General features: G+C 34.8%; 2 protein-coding genes across 2 annotated transcripts in view; both read left to right on the top strand.

Moving 5' to 3' along the window:
• The first annotated feature begins 943 nt into the window (after positions 1-943).
• On the top strand, positions 944-4044 carry LOC141290022 (uncharacterized). Its single transcript, XM_073822218.1, has 6 exons — positions 944-1164; positions 1927-2003; positions 2145-2439; positions 2523-2677; positions 2865-3147; positions 3400-4044. Exons 2-6 carry the CDS (start codon positions 1931-1933, stop codon positions 3548-3550), a joined length of 957 nt encoding a protein of 318 aa, XP_073678319.1. The 5' UTR covers positions 944-1164; positions 1927-1930; the 3' UTR covers positions 3551-4044.
• Positions 4045-6204: 2160 nt separating this feature from the next.
• The window catches only part of LOC141290089 (uncharacterized), a 32160-nt gene continuing 20553 nt past the window's right edge, over positions 6205-17811 (top strand). Inside the window, exons 1-5 of the mRNA XM_073822286.1 lie at positions 6205-6309; positions 8817-8875; positions 13542-13562; positions 14594-14869; positions 15874-16176. Coding sequence (XP_073678387.1) covers positions 6302-6309; positions 8817-8875; positions 13542-13562; positions 14594-14869; positions 15874-16176 — 667 coding nt within the window. The 5' untranslated portion in view covers positions 6205-6301. The remainder of the gene's footprint in view (positions 6310-8816; positions 8876-13541; positions 13563-14593; positions 14870-15873; positions 16177-17811) is intronic.

The raw sequence follows: 17811 nt of genomic DNA, 5'->3' as shown, positions 1-17811 counted from the left end.
ACACTAGCAAAGGTTGACAGCCGACAAACACACTTTGTCACCCACAAAACAATGAGCTAAAAAACACTAACAACATGTGTTTTCTTGTGTAAAACCAGGACACATCTCTGTTTATAATTGAAATATATATTGTTTATAACTGCAAAATATGTTACTGGAATGAATCAGACATGATGCAGAATTCCTCAATATTTTATGTTGTTTATTCATTTTTTTTTTTTTGCACTAAGTAATTCCAAAATACAATAATTTGTATACACACACCATCCACTGATACAGATACAATAGTAATGCTAATCTACTCGCATTTTTAGATTTGAAATATGTTTCAATAAAATGTTGCTGTTGAATTTTGCTGTCTTATTCAGTCTTGCATTATGTTATTGTTTTGAACATAAGTTTAACAGTTTTGAAAACAGTATGTAAGCACGTGCAAAATGTCCTGTACGTACAAAGATTTGTGGCAGTTGTTGTGTCTGAGTGAGAAAAGAATTCATGAAATTTGAGAGATGTAGTCATTGAATCATTTTGTGCCCAAACAATGATTATTGATCTTCTGTTTAGCCCACATAGACTTCTGTTGTGCAAACTGTGTGAAGAGTTTTGCAAAAGTGACCTAAGTATTGAGAAATGTGTCCTAGCGTCTGTAAAAAACTGTAATGTCATATATGCTTTGCTATAAAAATGTTTGCACTGGCAGAAATTTTTTGTTCGAATGAAAAAGCAACATCTGTAAAAGTTAGATTTCTGTCTGATAATGGTGAAGAGAACGTGTTGCAACAACAAAGATTACGATGAAGAAGAGGAAGACTAGTAAACACAAATGGTACATAACCGACAGAAAAAAAGTCATGACTCATAAACGGAAATTACCCAAGAATTATTATAAAAGGGTCTGAGGAGTTCACTTCTCTTCACATGCTGCCTGCAGCATAAAGGACAACGAGGGGCATCTCCAATATTGCTGTTTAAAGTCTGAAGTATATAACTTGTAGCTTACCTGATTTGTTTTATTTTTGCATTAACTGCTTTGTTTTGTATCCAATAAAATAAGATTTTGTTGCTACGACTGCCTCCCGTGAGACTTTACTTATAACTGAGCCTCAAACAAGAATAACCACAAGTCTTCTACGTCATTCCTAAAGGACTGCAACCTGCGGACGGGTGAGTGCTTTATAGTTTAGGCTAGATATGACTCTCCTTACCCTATCTGAATATCAAAAAAAGGACACACCAATGAACAGCACAAGCCCACAAACCTCTATAAATTGGAACAACGTCATTAAGAAGAATGGGCCAAAATTCCTCCAAAACAATGTAGAAACCACTAAGTTTGTCACCAGTGGCTTTTTCGTTTTGGCTTTATTTGTGCTAAATAAATAATAAGATGGTGTGTTATGTCACATGTTGTTGTTGATCAGGGTTTTTTCCCCCCAAATTTAAGATTTGCCAAGGACCAGATTTTTTTTTTATTATATACCGATACTGAGTATCTTTTATCACAGTTGTGATAAAGCAAGTTTATATCAGATAATTTAGATAAAGCATCCAAACATTTTAATGTCATTTAAATGAAGCTGGCCCCCTGGTTTTGAAAGATGACCAGCACTCAATGCCCATAACTTTATTTAGTCTTTGAGAGATCCTTATTCTGTTTTAAAATACATCGATGATGTGCATTTTTAAAAGTGACAGTATCGGTGTGAATAAATCATTAATGTGTGTACTTTTAAAATATATTTTCATGTGCATGTTATCATTGTGTGATATTTTACTTACCTAAATGACTTCAGTTACATCCTGTTAAATCTTAAACTTTTATAGTAATTCCATTACAAAACTGATTCATGAATCATGAAATTCCATTATAATCAAACTGTAAATAAAAAGCATATTTTTTAGAAGCTTGGTTTTTCTTATTTTCAGAACAATGGAAATGCATGTGTCTTTCCTGCTTTGTATTTCTATGCTGCCTTGGTTTACAGACACGACTACAGCAAAAGGTAAATATAAAAAAGCAACAAAAAAAGTACATAAAGAAAATACATATACATGAAAAATTTTAAAATACAACACATTATTGGCACTGCTTTCATATTTTGGTATAAAAATAACTTTTGACTAATGTGCTTTGTCAATTTTAGCCAAAAATCTGGCTTTATATGGCAGGGCCACACAATCAGACCTAGTCGGCAATCCTTGGGGAGCACATGGTCATGCCAGCAATGCTATTGATGGAAATCGTGATGCAAATTATGAACATGGATCCTGTACTTCTACTAAACTACAAAATGACCCATGGTGGAGATTAGATTTACTAGATGAGTACGTAGTGACCTCTATAACTATCACCAACGAAAACTTATATCCTGAAAGACTTGACGGAGCTGAGATACGCATCGGAAACTCTCTGCTGAGCAACGGCAACAGCAACCCATTGTAAGAAAACTACATTACAACTGTTTATAAAGTGATGAGGTTACATGCACACAATCACACATTGTGCTGTGATTTCTGAACAGGGCTAGAAGGATTTCATCCATTCCAGGTGGGAAATCCGTCACTTTTGAATGGGAAAAAGGCATTAGAGGCCGTTACATCAATGTGGTCATACATGGATCTAATCGCCTTGTTTGTCTCTGTGAGGTCGAGGTTTACGGTTATCCAGCTCCGGATGGTGAGAATATGAACATTTATGATCAGGAATAAAAGTAATTATTCAAGAGAGAGAGAAAAAAACAGAAATACAATAAAGCCATATTTTAGATTTGACAATGTTGTTGTCCTATATTTCATTTGTAGACTATAAGACAAGTTCTTTGTTCAAAATTATGAATTCACTTCTAGCTCATCTGTTGTTGTAGGTGAAAATGTGGCTTTACAAGGGAAAGCTACACAGATTTCCCTCTATGGAAACTACTATGCATCCAATGCCAATGATGGGAACAAAGATGGTGTCTTTCTTCATGGATCCTGTTCCCACACCGAAAAAGATCTCAGTCCCTGGTGGAGACTGGACCTACTGAAAAAACACAAAGTGTTTTCAGTAGTAATAACAAACAGAGCAGAAGCCACTTCTGTGAGATTGAATGGGGCCGAAATCAGAATTGGAAACAGTCTGGACATGAACGGCAATAACAATCCCAGGTAAATGAATTAAGCTCTAACTTTCTTTATTTTTCTTTAAATGCATTTAGAATTTACTGCAGTATGAGAATTAGCACAGTTTGTTTTATGTTTTATATATTTCAACATCAGTAATACATGACTAGCTACAAATGGGTACAATATTGTGTTTTTGTTGTTAATCTAATCACTTGCATTTAATTACGTCGATTTAGAGTGTCTGTTTGGTTTGCTTTGGAGTATCTTAAGATGCTTAACTCACTCTTTTCTCAGGTGTGCTGTGATCTCTTCCATTCCTTCTGGTTTTTCCAGCACCTTTAAATGTGATGGGATGGAAGGACGTTACATTAATGTTGTTATTCCAGGACGGGAAGAATTTCTCACTCTGTGTGAGGTTGAAGTGTACGGATCACCACTAGACTGAGAAGCATTTATACACCTATTAATGTAAACCTAATAAGGCAATAATAAACCTTTACGTCATTCATTTTAGAGCCAGTAATCATTGGATTTCCAATAGCCTAAAACAAGCAATTACAGATTTAGGGAAAATATTGCCATCTACTGGTAACAATGTGTGGTAACTGTTCCCTTTACTATATGTATGTTGCTCGTCCAAAGTTTTAAAGTATCTATTCATCACCACTTCCACCCATAGTATTGCTCTATTTGCTACTCTTTTACCTTGATTTAGATTTCTCTTGTGCTCAGATTTGCTAAAGCTATACACATACAATGATATGAGTTTACATATCATGACCATCACCAACAGAAACACAGAGATGATTAATGGAGCTCATGAAAATTACTACAGCAACCCATTGTAATATGTTAAATGAACTTAAACACACATAGGCCAATAAATGTCAAAACTACATTCCAATCACTGTTATTAATGTATTTTGAGAATAAAAACAATCAAGCAGCAAAACGTCCTGTCTGATCACTGAACATTTACGTCTATTTAAGCTTGTTTGCTATTCCGTCTTGTGATTTTAAGCATAACGTCTTCTGTTCTTTTTCTAAATATGACACAATGCAGCAGGCCACATTATTTTATTCTTGAGCTAATCATATTGACTTGACAGAGCCGTTAGGCCTACATTGTTATGTTATTATTTTATTTAAACCAAATCTCTCAGAATGCTTTATTAGTCAACTTTTAAAATATTCCCAGCATTGTAGATCGTAAAATGCATTGTAGAATTTAACCAGAAGCATCAGGATCATTTATTCATAGCCTAGAGTAGGCCTAAACAGCAACCACAAACACTTTTCACAATATTTTTGCTCTTTCAGTATGAGCATATCAAGCCAAACCCAGAAAAGATAGTCCATATTGTATAAAACAGACACGATTTTCATTCAGTCAACTCATTTTTGACTAAATATGTAATTACTTTGTTTTGCCTCTGTATAGCAGTGTAGGTAAGAAATACTTCATCTTTAAATGTGCCTCTACTGGACTCATCTGCGACTTCTGATTCTGTTTATTGACAATATAAGGTTGCATATATATAGACTACCTCAGCTCTTTAATGATTGGACAGTTAAGTTTTATGGGCTACTCATATTGCACAATGAAAACCACAACCTGAACACATTTGCCTGAAAAAACACATTCTCATAGAGCAAGTCGTTTTTTTTTTCAAACAGTTTATCCATTTAAATTGTTTTTGTTCTTTTTTAAGTAAGTGTTAGTGCACGTTGGCAGAGGCCATTTGGGCTAGTCAACACTACAAAAGACCAAAATTCCAGTGGTTCAGCACATGAGAGCACATGCCATTGTTGTTTCTGATGCGACCAACTTAGGTTTGAATCCACCCTTTGCTGAACTTTTTTTCTCCCTTCTCAAATATCATATCACATCAGAAAGGCAATTATTTTTTATAAAATTAATGAAATAATCAAAAAGGTGAAAATAAAGTATCCGGTTGATCTTTGAAAATAAAGTTTCTTCATATGTAAAGAACTTTAAAATCCATGGAACCTTTCAAATGCAGAAAAGGTTCCTTATAGTGGAAAAAGGGTTCTTTAGGTTTTTAAAGTGTTGTTCAAATAGTTCTTTTAAGAACTGTTCATTGAAAGGTTCTTTGGGGAACCAGAAATGGTTCTTCTATGGTATTACTGCAAAAACACCCATTTGGAACTTTGGAACATTTTTAGAGTGTGGGTAAGTGTATAGAGGGCTTATAGTCCCAATAAGGTGGCATCCAGTCAATCATTTGATTTAAAATTACACTCAATACATTATTATTGCATTCTGTCTTACAATGTACTACAATGCTGAGGTGCAGATAATTGCCACTATTTGCAATAAGCAAATCCTGCTATTTTAACAGTTTAAATAGCATCTATCGCTATTTTTACTTAGTGTATATAGCATATATCACTAGGAAAATATGCTAATATTTTGCTAATTGAATGTAACCACGTTCATTACATGTTCAGTTTCAAATAATTCATAGCAGATTAAAGCAACACGAAATAGTTTTTTTTTTTTTTTTTTTTTTTTTAAAAAACATCACTGGACCCCATTGACTTTTATTGTATGCACAAAAAATCAGTACAAATATATCCCTTTAAAGAAGCATAATAAAAAAAATAAATATGTGTTTATAAAACAAAAAAAATGTCTTTAGCACAAGATTGGGATTTGGGTTAGTCTGTAATGAGTATTATGGCTTTATTAAAAAAAAAAATGAAAAGAGCACAAGCAAATAACAATACTGAATGAGAAACACAAACTGGTTGCTGTGTATGGCTTTATTACTTCTTTGCATTATATTGATTGCGTTATATTACATTATATACAGCAATGCCATGATGAACACTTTTTAACAGTAGTTTATTATTATTTATTTATTTATTTTACAAAGAGCTACAGATTTTCCAGTAACATAGGCTTTATATGAACGCGATTGCTCTGTGTAACCCATAGGTGAGAGAAACGTTCCGGACATTAACGACAGCATCCGAGCAAAGCCGATCTCAAATTGTCTTTAAAACGACATCATCCGAAGGCTTCCAGATAACGCCGATTTGTAAAACAGAAGTGTCTTTCTTTGGCAGATTGGGGGCGATGAAGAAGGGTTGGAAAATAGGAGGAAGAGCAAAAACATCCTTTTAAACCACATTTCTTCATTTAACGTGCCAGTGCTGATTTGGATTTCATATGCAAAGGTAATTACAGCACTTCTTTATCAGATTTAAGAGTTTTGGGTGCTTTTTCACATGAATGCAGGGATAATAGTGTTAAATGATGCAATTTGGTCATTTACAGCATTTGAACTTATTCTCAGAGAGAGCTATATGATAATTAACAGATGATTTAGGGCGTTTCTATTGATAACGTGAGGCAAGAAACAGTTCGCCTCGGGACATCTTTGAAATGATAAATAGCCCCGTTATAATGCATGCAGAACCGCATGGAGAGGTAAAAGCTTTTGGGACGATTGCTATTTTATTCAATCTTTAGAAATACGAAAATGAAATTGTTTATTTCTATTGCTCATTTTGTTTTCTCTAGGCTATTAAAACAAATTCTCACAGAATGGCTGTAGCGAAGCCTGTCGGTGCATTTGAAGTGGCTGTATCTGTAACACGAGAAAATATTGATTCATAGTTCACAGTCGATTGATGCAGCTTCCTCCTGAATGGGGGGACATCTAATACTGTCTGTTACCCATGACATACTGCTCTCTACGGCTAGTGAATACTCGTGACTTTATTAACGCCACGCCGCTGAGCGCTACTGTACATAACCACAATATTTCGCGATGCATCATTTCGTTTACGTAATAGAACCGACAGACAGTTTACATTCGGTATTTAAACGTCTGTTCGTTGTCTCGCCAAACAAGACGCCACGTTATATCGTGCTTGGGTCTCATTTTTGTACATATCTTGCTTTATTCAAGCTTATGTGTGCGTAAGAGAATGAAAACGCGAATGAATGGTAATGTATGTAGATGTGAGCCCCCAATTTATTTGGGGTTAAATATGGTCCTCGGGGTCTTTTTGGTGGGACAGTTTCAGCGGAGCAATGCGACACACCCTTGTCGCATCAGCGGGCCAGTGTGGTTAATACAAAACGAAAAAAGGCGGCTAAAGCGCAACGTTGCCTCACGACTGAAAACCGCGGATATATGCGGTTAACCCTGTCATTCTCGACACGACAGTGATTTTCGTCTTTATACAGACGAAATCCTTTATAAAATCTGGATTAATTAGACGTTTAATTGGCGAATCATCAACTGAGTCAGCGATTTAAAACACAAGCGCTATGAACATTCAGCCAGTCAGTAGCTTCACCTCATCATACATTTAGTCTATTTAAGTATTTTTGCGAATGAATAGTCTTATCAACCAAAGTGCATTTATAAACCAAACTGGTTTGTTAATAAATATGCGGTGTTATGAAATCGACTGCTAATCAAGTGGAAGTGGAGCAGATGCATTTCTTTTTTTCACGCTGAGGCGCTCGGTTTTGATTCAATACCAGGCCAAATAGTACTTTGGCAAAGGACTAGAACAAAGCAGATTGTCTCTCTCTCTCTTTCACTGTCCTTATCCCTCTCTCAAACCATTTTGGGTCAAGAAATAGGTTTACATACAATACACTTTCCTAGTGAGTGAAGCAATTGTTTTGTGAACACATTTCACAATTCTGTGACTGAAAAATATTGAGTATCAGTTGAGATGTTTATAAAAGGTAAAACCTTAAACCTAACAAGGGAGGGAGAGGCAGATTTGAGCTCTGAATTTCTTGGGGTTTTGGCAGAAATGTCACTGTCAGCTGCCTTCGGTCTGGTCTGGGCAAGCCGTCCTGCCAGAAATTGGATTGTCATGGCATTATGGTTAGTGTCCATTACAAAGTTTCCATTTAAGACAGACATCTAATCACTTTTCCTCAATCAGATCTACAGTATCTTAAAGAGGTCAGACTGTCAGGATGCTGTGCAGTTTGACTCGAAGCAATTTTTGGTCTCGTTTGATGTACGTGGGAGGATTCATTTGGCATTAATGATTTAGGATTAGGTTTTCGGTTATATAACTGTGTTATTTTACTATGACAAGAATCTTTTAAGCCTTGTCATCCTGTATGAGTTCAAAATGATTTTAATGAACATATTTATTTAATCAATTAAAATGTGTATTTGATGTGCCATATTAGGTATCATAAAATGTTATTTCATCATATGTGACCCTGGACCACAAAACTAGTCATAAGGGTAAATCTTTTGAAATTGAGATTTATGCATTATCTGAAAGTAAGTAAATAAGTGTTCCATTGATGTATGGTTTGTTAAGATAGGAAAATATTTGGCTGAAATGCAACTATTTGAAAATCTGGAATCTCAGGGTGCAAAATAATCAAAATACTGAGAAAATCGCCTTTAAAGTTGTCCACATGTTCTTAGCACTGCATGTTACTAATCAAAAATTAAGTTTTGATATATTTACAATAGGAAATTTATAAAATATCTTCATGTAAATTGAGCTTTACTTAATATATTAATGATTTTTTGCATAAAAGAAAAATCAATAATTTTGACCCATACAGTGTATTTTTGGTTATTGCTACAAATATATCTGTGCTACTTAAGACTGGTTTTGTGGTCCAGGGTCACATATATCTTCTCAGATATGAGTTTTGATTGTTCATGTTGTGCATTTTTTCCTCACAGACATCCAGCTAAAATGGGCATTACATTTGTGGCAGTGATTAGCATCCTACTGGGCTCAGGTAACTATTTGAAAAAAAAAAAGTTTATATAATAGTGGTTTAACAAATAGCAGACATAGCTTTTCATTTGCATAGTTTTCTAAATTGTTTCATTTCACAAGGGCAACATTTGCAGCATAATTTATCATACGATGTTGTACTGAAAGTGCACAGTTGGCAGTTTGACATGGCAGCATTCCTAATAGTCCTTTCATATTGTTAGTGCTGCAGAGAAGGAAAACCTGCACACTCTTTGCCCCGATAAAACTCATTCACTATTAACTCTTAGGTGTCAGCAAAAAGGCATGTATTTTTAGAGCCTGTATATTAAGACCATTGGTGCTTTTAAAAGCAGGAAATGCTCCTTTGTGTTTGACTCTTGTGTTTGAAGTTCTATTGATTTAAGAGTTCTGTGTACTTTGGCCATTCTGTTCTATTCAGAATTGGTGCAAAACTGCTGTCCCACAACCAAAAAACACATTTAAAAAGTTTCCAAATCTTAGATTTTGACTAAATTCCTTCTATTCTATTATGCGTTGAAACCCACAATAACATTTTAAAAAATGGTAAGCTTAATATATATAAAATCATTATTTATCTGGTAGTTTTAATTGGGAGGTGGCTGTCCTGAACCCTAACCCTATTATTTAAATTTATGGAAATTATATTGTTTTTAAAAAGATCTTTTTGATTGTTTTAAAAAGTAAAGTTAAAAAAATATACACTCAAGCCCGAAATTATATCCATACCCCTGACTTTAAGTTACTTTTATTCAACCAGTGGAGGCAAAAATACCAGTGGAGTCATGCAAAAAGCTGGTCAGCAATTATAGGAAGCGTTTGATTGCTGTAATAGCCAATAAAGGCTTTTCTATTGATTAATGAGAAGGGTATGAATAATTTTGGACATGCCACTTTTTGTTCAAATGTAAAAAAAAAAAATAATAAGATAAGTAATCATTTTTTCCACAATGATGCCTCTTGTACATCATCTTAATATTTTCTAGGAGATGTCTGTGTCATTTCTAATAAAAAAAACTTGCTGGTTGAATAAAAGTAACTTTAATTCAGAATTTCCCTGTATATATATTAACTTAGTAAATATTTGCAGGCACAAACATAACTTTCTCAGACCACATCAGTCCTGCAGATTTGCTTTATTCAACATCAGGAAGATCAGGCCCTTTCTTTCGGAAAATATGCCTGACAACTTCTTGTTCAAGCTCTTGTTCTGTCCTGGCTGGACTATTGCAATGCTCTTTTGGCAGGTCTTCCAGTCAGTTCTATCAAACCTTTACAATTAATCCAGAATGCAGCTGCAAGATTCATTTTTAATAAGCCGAAAAGAACGCACATCACACCACTCTTTTATCAATTTGCACTGGCTACCACTATCACTAGCTGCTTGCATATAATTCAAGGCATTAATGCATGCCTACAAAACCACCACTGGCTCTACACCCCTTTACCTAAATTAATTACTTCAGACTTATGTGGCCTCTAGAAGCTGGCATTCTGCAAGTGAACGGCGCATTATTGTGCCATCCCAACGAGGCACAAAATCACTTTCACGGACATTCACATTAAATGTACCCTTCTGGTGGAATGACCTGCACAACTCAATACGAACAGCTTCAAGAATCGGCTAAAAACACTTCTCTTCCTTCCATCTTTATTTGACTCTCTTACTCTAGGAGCCTCTATTCTAATTCTATTCTTTTCTAAAAAGACTTGTCCTTTTAGACTTATCCTTTATTAATTTACTTACTTGTTTTCTTTAAAAAAAGAAAGACTAACACTAGCCTCTCTGTTCTTGTTGTATTCTATCTATCTATTTTTAGGCCTCTAACACTAGCTTGCTTTTTCTTTTTTTATTCTATCTCTTTTCTTTTTATTTATTATATAATAATAAAAAAAACTTGTACTGTGTTAGGCTAAATGAGACTTGTCATAGCACTTGCATGTTATTGCTCTTTTCTTATTTTTGATTGCTTCCTTTTATCCAAAGTCGCTTTGGATAAAAGCGTCTGCTAAATGTCTAAATGTAAATTATGAAACTTTCATGTCACTACTGAAACAGTGTATGGTTTAGTCCATTGGCTGATACTGATTTTAACTACAGCCCTGCATTTACGATCATGAAATATTTATGTGTCACTCTCTCTCATAGCTACATGGTGAGTAGATAGGTCCCATAATTTTAAGGAACGTCATTACGGAACACCTTTTTTCTACAATTAAGCACACTTTGTTTTGAAGTTATTCCACAACATTTAATTTTTATATGTGTACCACTGTTCAGAATTGTGCTACCAAACATGTGCATTTTTAAGCTAGGTTAAAAAGTATCTAAAACTGTCACTACTGAAACAGTCAGGACTGAAACTTCAAACTTGTCATTACTGTTTCAGTAGTGACAAAAGAAAACACATAATCCTCACATTTGGGGGAAATAAAACAAAATTTTAGTCCAGTTATGCAGTTTAGTATGTTTTAGTGTTTTAGTATTCAAGCTAAAATTTGTAATGTGATGTGGTCGCTACCATAGCATTACTGCCACTACCGAAAAAGTGTTTTTATTTTTGTTATGATAGTTTTTGGTTCAATGTATATTCAAACTAATAAATCCTTAAAGGGATGGTTCGGAGTAGAATTGACTTCATTGCTATGCACTCCGAAGCCCATGTAAATACCCCATCCGAAGTTTTTTTTACCTTAGTCAAACATTTATGGAGATATTAGAGTTTTTCGAATTGCTTGTTACAGGAGTGAATGGTACATGTGATGTATCTCGTAAATTGCACCACTAAACGTGCAAGTAATCTTACCAAACTTCTACAGTAGTGTAAATAGGTTATGTACTCACAAAACGCTGCATCAGAACATTTGTAAGTCCACCATGAGTGTTTTAAAAACACGTTTTACCCGAGAACTACTAGTCTCAGAAACTACAAGTCGACGTCACTTCCCTGGTTTGAAAAAAGCACGTAAAAGTCCTCCTACAAGTTGACATGCACACAGATGTAGTAGGAGGACTTTTACGTGCTTTTTTCAAACCAGGGCCGTGACGTCGACTTGTAGTTTCTGAGACTAGTAGTTCTCGGGTAAAACGTGTTTTTAAAACACTCATGGTGGACTTACAAATGTTCTGATGCAGCGTTTTGTGAGTACATAACCTATTTACACTACTGTACAAGTTTGGTAAGATTACGTGCACGTTTAGTGGTGCAATTTACGAGATACATCACATGTACCATTCACTCCTGTAACAAGCAATTAAAAAAACTCTAATATCTCCATAAATGTTCGACTAAGGTAAAAAAAACTTCGGATGGGGTATTTAGATGGGCTTCGGAGTGCGTAGCAATGAAGTCAATTCTACTCCGAACCATCACTTTAAGTTTAAAAATCAGTGTGATCAACTTTTTGCCTTTTACAAAAGAATAATTTGATTCAAAATACAACTAATCTCATACATCACACTTGGAATAATGTTACAAATGTAATTGTTATCGATTTACCTTTCAAAATGTTGATAAAATAGCAAAAATAGCTAAATATATTTATAATATCAATATGACCCTTCTAATTTAATTATATGCTACTGTGTTTCGGTAGTGACAAATTTGGGCAGAGAACAAATATAGCCTACTAAAACTTTCTGAAAATACAATATAAGAATTAGAAATGTGTACCTTTGATATTATACAATTTGCATACATACACATTTTTTGGAAAAAGTCTCCTTGTTATTCTCCTTCCTCCTTCATAACTGCTGATTCCCAAGTCTAAAAGGATTCAATTTGTTAGAGCTATAAGGGCAAATCCGTTACAATTTTGCGGCTGTCATATAGATAAGCTAAATTTGATCTTATAGAAATGTGATCTGTCACTTGAACGAAAACACATTCTCATATTTCTAGTGGCATTCTGAAAAGTCTAAGCTGTCAAGTAGCATTTACTGTTATAGAAACAATGCAGCATTACTGACCAGGATGTTTGCAAAACTAAAAAAAAAGACTTTTTGTGTACGCACGAGAAAGCATTAAACTTACAGGTAGCAAATAGGATGATGCACACCATTGCGTCATCAGCCCATTTCACGGTGTGGTTTCTTGGCCGCCACAGAGTGTGCGTTAAAGCAGACTTCAGGCCTTGAAATATGACATACTGTTCTAAAGAAAGCCACATTTTGAACACTTATTTATAGTACCAGTGTTTTTTATATCCCTTGAACTTGGCAAACAGGACAATACGCACTTGTGCCATCAGCCCATTTAATTTCATTGTTTCTCATCACAGAGGATCCATTAAATTGGATGTTATGCCAAGATATTAGAGGTGCTACCCTAAGAAAAGCCAAATTTTACGCAAATAGGTCTCTATTAATTCATGTGCATCCATGTTTTCATTTTCTTGGCACTGATGCAAAAGTCTGTTTTTTTAAGGAACTTAGCTGAACATAATGCTCTATGAACCGTTTCAGTTAAATATGGTCTGAAAATCTACTGAGAGGTTTGGTTTGAGTCTGGAATTTTGCAATGAAACGTGTTCTTTTACTTCAGGTTAGTGTATTTCTGTGTATTGTAGCCTGTATTAATGAAGACAACACCTAGATATTTGGATTAGAAATGTTTTGTTTGCCTCTATTATACTTGTATTTACCTTTTTCATTGTTTTCTTTACAGCTTGGTCATCAACCATTAAAGGTAATGCTTCATAAATTATTATACAAATTTCACTTTATAATAAATCTGTATTAGCACCGTTAACATGATGGAACTTTAAATTCTTTCCACAAAAGGATCTTTATGCCTTTATACCTAATAAAATTATTCTTTGGATTTAATGTTCTTTAAACACACACAAACAAGATTCTTTCTAGAATTGTTTGCTGAAATGTTAAGGAACCAAATGCTTCGCTAAAAAAAAAAAAACTTTAAAGGATTTGTTCACTTCCAAAGTAAAAATTTCCTGATAATTTACTCAACCCTGTGTCATCCAAGATGTTCATGTCTTTCTTTCTTTCTTGAGTCGCTAAGAAATTTAGGTTTTTGAAGAACACTTTCCAGGATTTTTCTCCATATAGTGGACAGGTTGAAGGTACCGTTTCAGTGCAGCTTCGCAAATCCCAGCCGAGGAATAAGGGTCTTATCTAGCAAAAAATATTGGTCATTAAAAAAAAAAAAACAATTATAATACTTTTTAACCACAAATGGTTCTTCTATGGCATCGCTTGAAGAACCTTTTGAAGCATCTTTATTTTTAAGAGTGTACCCTATACCTTTTTGAACCAGAGTACACAGATTAAAAACTAACCGTGGTTGACTTTTCCAACATGATTGCATAATGCGTCAAGTCATAGACACACTTTGCAGAGCTAGTGCAAGACATGCATTTGTGGTTAAACAGTATATAAATAAAAATAAAATTTTCAGAAAATGACTGATCATTTCACTAGATGAGACCCTTATTCCTCGTCTGGTATCATGCAGAGCCCTTTCAAGCTGCATTTAAACAGCAATTTAGAATTTCATGTTATGTTTTCCTCAAAAACGTTAATTTATTTTAGACTGAAGAAAGACAGACATGAACTTCGATGTCATGGCTGTGGGTAAATTGTCCAGAAATTTTTATTCTAAGAAGTAAACTAATCCTTTAAGATTGTGCAAAATCTTTTATTTATATATACATTACTTTGTTCACATTTAAAACATCTGTCTTCCTCCTCACTCTGCAGCTAAAGATGAACACCGCACTGCTTTCTTTGGCGAGGACATTCATATTCCCGTGCCGGCTTTAGACACAATAGAGGTGTTGTTCAAGCCGAGGGTGGATCCGGTGTTAGAGCGTGTTCTCCTGCGAGACGGGAAAATTCTGGACTCGAGAGCCAAACTAAACGTTCACATCAGCCATTTGATCCTGGAGGATGTGGGCGAAGAGGATGAGGGCACTTACGTGGTGAAGAATTCTGCGGCACCGGCTGATGTCAGACGAATCATTCTCATTGTTAGAGGTATAAGCTACTATACCACTGTATAAGTTCCTGTTTAGTTGATTATGGCATGATAGAAGCTATTTTAATATGCTATATGGTCACTACATATGAATACATATATATACACTACTATCAAAACTTTAGAATAAATGACTTGTTTTAGAAAGAACTCTCTTTTGCACACCAAGGCTACATTTGTTTGATCAAAAATACAGTAAAATACGGTTATATTGTGCAATAATATAACAATTTAAAGTAACTGTTTTCTATCTAAACATATTTTAAAATGTAATTTATTCCTGTGATGAAAAGATGAATTTTCAGCATCATTACTCTAGTCTTCAGTGTCACGTGATTCTTTAGAAATCATTCTAAAATGCTGATTTGCTACTCAAGAAACATATGTATATATTTTTATATTTATTTATTGAATACCAATTAAAACATTACACAGTGTGTAGTCAACAAAAGCAGCACAGTCAGCATTGTTTGCAAAGGTTGTTTGAAATCAGGCTTTATTTCAAAATGCCGCTAGATGACACTAGTAGCACAGAAACTGCCTACCTTTGCACACCAAAGCTACATTTGTTTGATCAAAAATACAGTAAAATACAGTAATATTGTGCAATAATATAACAATGTAAAGTAACCGTTTTCTACCTAAACATATTTTAAAATGTAATTTATTCCTGTGATGAAAAAAAGAATTTTCAGCATCATTAATCCCGTCTTCAGTGTCACTTGATTCTTCAGAAATCATTCTAATATGCTGATTTGCTGCTCTAGAAACATATGTACTGTATATATTTTATATTTATTTATTGAATACCAATTAAAATATTACACAAAATCTTTCATACTTTAGTTTCACAGTGTGTAGTCAACAAAAGCAACACGCTCAGCATTGTTTGCAAAGGTTGTTTGAAAACAGGCTTTATTTTCAAAATGCCGCTAGATGACACTAGTAGCACAGAAACTGTCTACCCCAGCTTTAATGTGCTTCAATTCTGTTTTTCTTTTAGACTGCGCACTAGAGACTGTGGTGAAATATGGAGACACGTATCATATCCCGATCAACCCTTCGATTGGTCCCTACACTCTTGAGTTCAGGCCTGGAGCTCAGACTCCAGTTAACCAGACCACCGAGGAACCACCAGTGGTGCTTCTCAACCAGACTGGCATCCCCACGCAAGAGTACGGGCACCGCCTCACCGTGAACGAGAAGAGGGTCAACCTCCAAATGGTTACAGGAGCTGATGAGGGCAGCTACACCATCGTGGACAGTGAGGAAAAAGTCAGAATGAGGGCCTGCCTCAATGTGAAAGGTGAAAATGATATGAGGACACTGTTTGATAAAAGACAAAGTCTTATGTGACTAATGTGTCAAAGTCTTAAAATAGTGTATAAGTACAAAGAGGGAAGTGAAAGAGGAAGTGAAGAAGGAAAGACAGTGAATAAAGGAACAAAAATAGGACTATGTAGGCTCACATTGCGAGACTTTAAACTAAAAGTATTAATTTTTGATCCGCACTGCAGCTTTTTCTGACCAAAAACTGTCTATTACTATTGTAGTTGATCCGTACAGACTAGGCCCCACGGTTTGAATGTGATCCACCGATTTATTGCAAGATTTATTCATAAGAGTCAAAATTTATCACAGGTGCTTCTACAAGGTGCTTAAAGGTGACTTTTTAAAATTTAAGGCCTGGAAAACCCTTGAAAATAGATAGTGATATTCTTGAAGAGCTACTTGAAAAGTGCTTGAATTATTGAAAGACAATGTATCTAAATAATTGTTGTATTTTGCCAATAAGCACATATCTATTCACGCAAAATTCACGTAATTCAATAAACATCATAACGTTTTTGCATATTTCAGTTAATGTCAGAAAACAATTGAGTTAAGCCAGTGTTAGTACTGACAGTGTCGTGTAAACATGGCTGAAGATGTGACAAGAGGAACAGATGAACTGAATCAAGTCATTTATGCTGGAACCGCTCAGATTGATTCAAACTTGTGACTTCGATCATTCATTTCAAGCAGTTCACTAGCAAAACCATATCATTTTAAAAGAGCCATTCATTTTCGAATCTCAACATCACTTGTAACAATTTTAAAAAGCATGGGTAAAATAGCTTTTTGAAACTCTGAATCTCTTAAACCATTGCATTGCAGCATAATTCACTGTTTCAAAGTGCTCCAATCAGATCGCAAATCATTTGTTTCAGATCGGGACTTTAAATCGGCTAGTGCAAATCTTTGGATTTAGATCAGAACTTCGCGAATCGCAAATAATTTGTTTCAGATCGGGACTTCAAATCATGTATCACAAATTATTTGATTAAGATCGAAGGGTTTGTGAATCATTTGGCGAATTTAATGATTCAAATCGAATGATTAGCAATACGCAATTTGATTTCAGCGCTGGTTCACAAATCATTTGTTTCATAACAGAATTCAAATTAAAAGAGCCATTCATTTTAGTATTTTAACATCTCTTTTAACAATTTTAAAAACACAGAGATGTGTGAAACTGAGCTTTTCTAAACTTTGAATCAGTTAAACTATTGCTTCACAAAATGAAGCGCTCCAATCGCATCACGTATCGCAGATAATTTGTTTAAGATCGCGACTTAAAATCACAAATCATTTGATTTAGATTGGAACTTCACATATCGCTAATAGTTTAGATCGAATATTTGCGTATTGCAAATCATTAGCTTGGGACTATCGTGTATTGCAAATCATTTGATTTAGATCGCAGTGGGTGCAAATTGAATGATTCTAGATCAAATGATTCACAATACACAAAGTTCCGATCTAAGTCATATGATTTGTGGTCTGCGCTCTTAATTCTAATCTGAAACGATGGTTCGCGAATCATTATTTAGATTGGGAGCGTGGACTGTGAATCATTCGATACAGATTGGGACTCAGGTGCAGGCTCGGAAGCCAGTTA

Source organism: Garra rufa, chromosome 17, assembly GCF_049309525.1.
Source record: "Garra rufa chromosome 17, GarRuf1.0, whole genome shotgun sequence".
Classification (NCBI taxonomy): Eukaryota; Metazoa; Chordata; class Actinopteri; order Cypriniformes; family Cyprinidae; genus Garra; species Garra rufa.
Note: the sequence above shows the minus strand (reverse complement) of the source record. Positions and strands in the feature narration are given on the sequence as shown.

Excerpts from the sequence above, each read along its gene's own strand:
- LOC141290022 (XM_073822218.1), top strand. The coding sequence starts at position 1,931 with ATGGAAATGCATGTGTCTTTCCTGCTTTGTATTTCTATGCTGCCTTGG. Across the intron at positions 2,004-2,144 it reads AGACACGACTACAGCAAAAG|CCAAAAATCTGGCTTTATAT; the intron begins GTAAATATAAAA and ends TGTCAATTTTAG. Across the intron at positions 3,148-3,399 it reads AACGGCAATAACAATCCCAG|GTGTGCTGTGATCTCTTCCA; the intron begins GTAAATGAATTA and ends CTCTTTTCTCAG.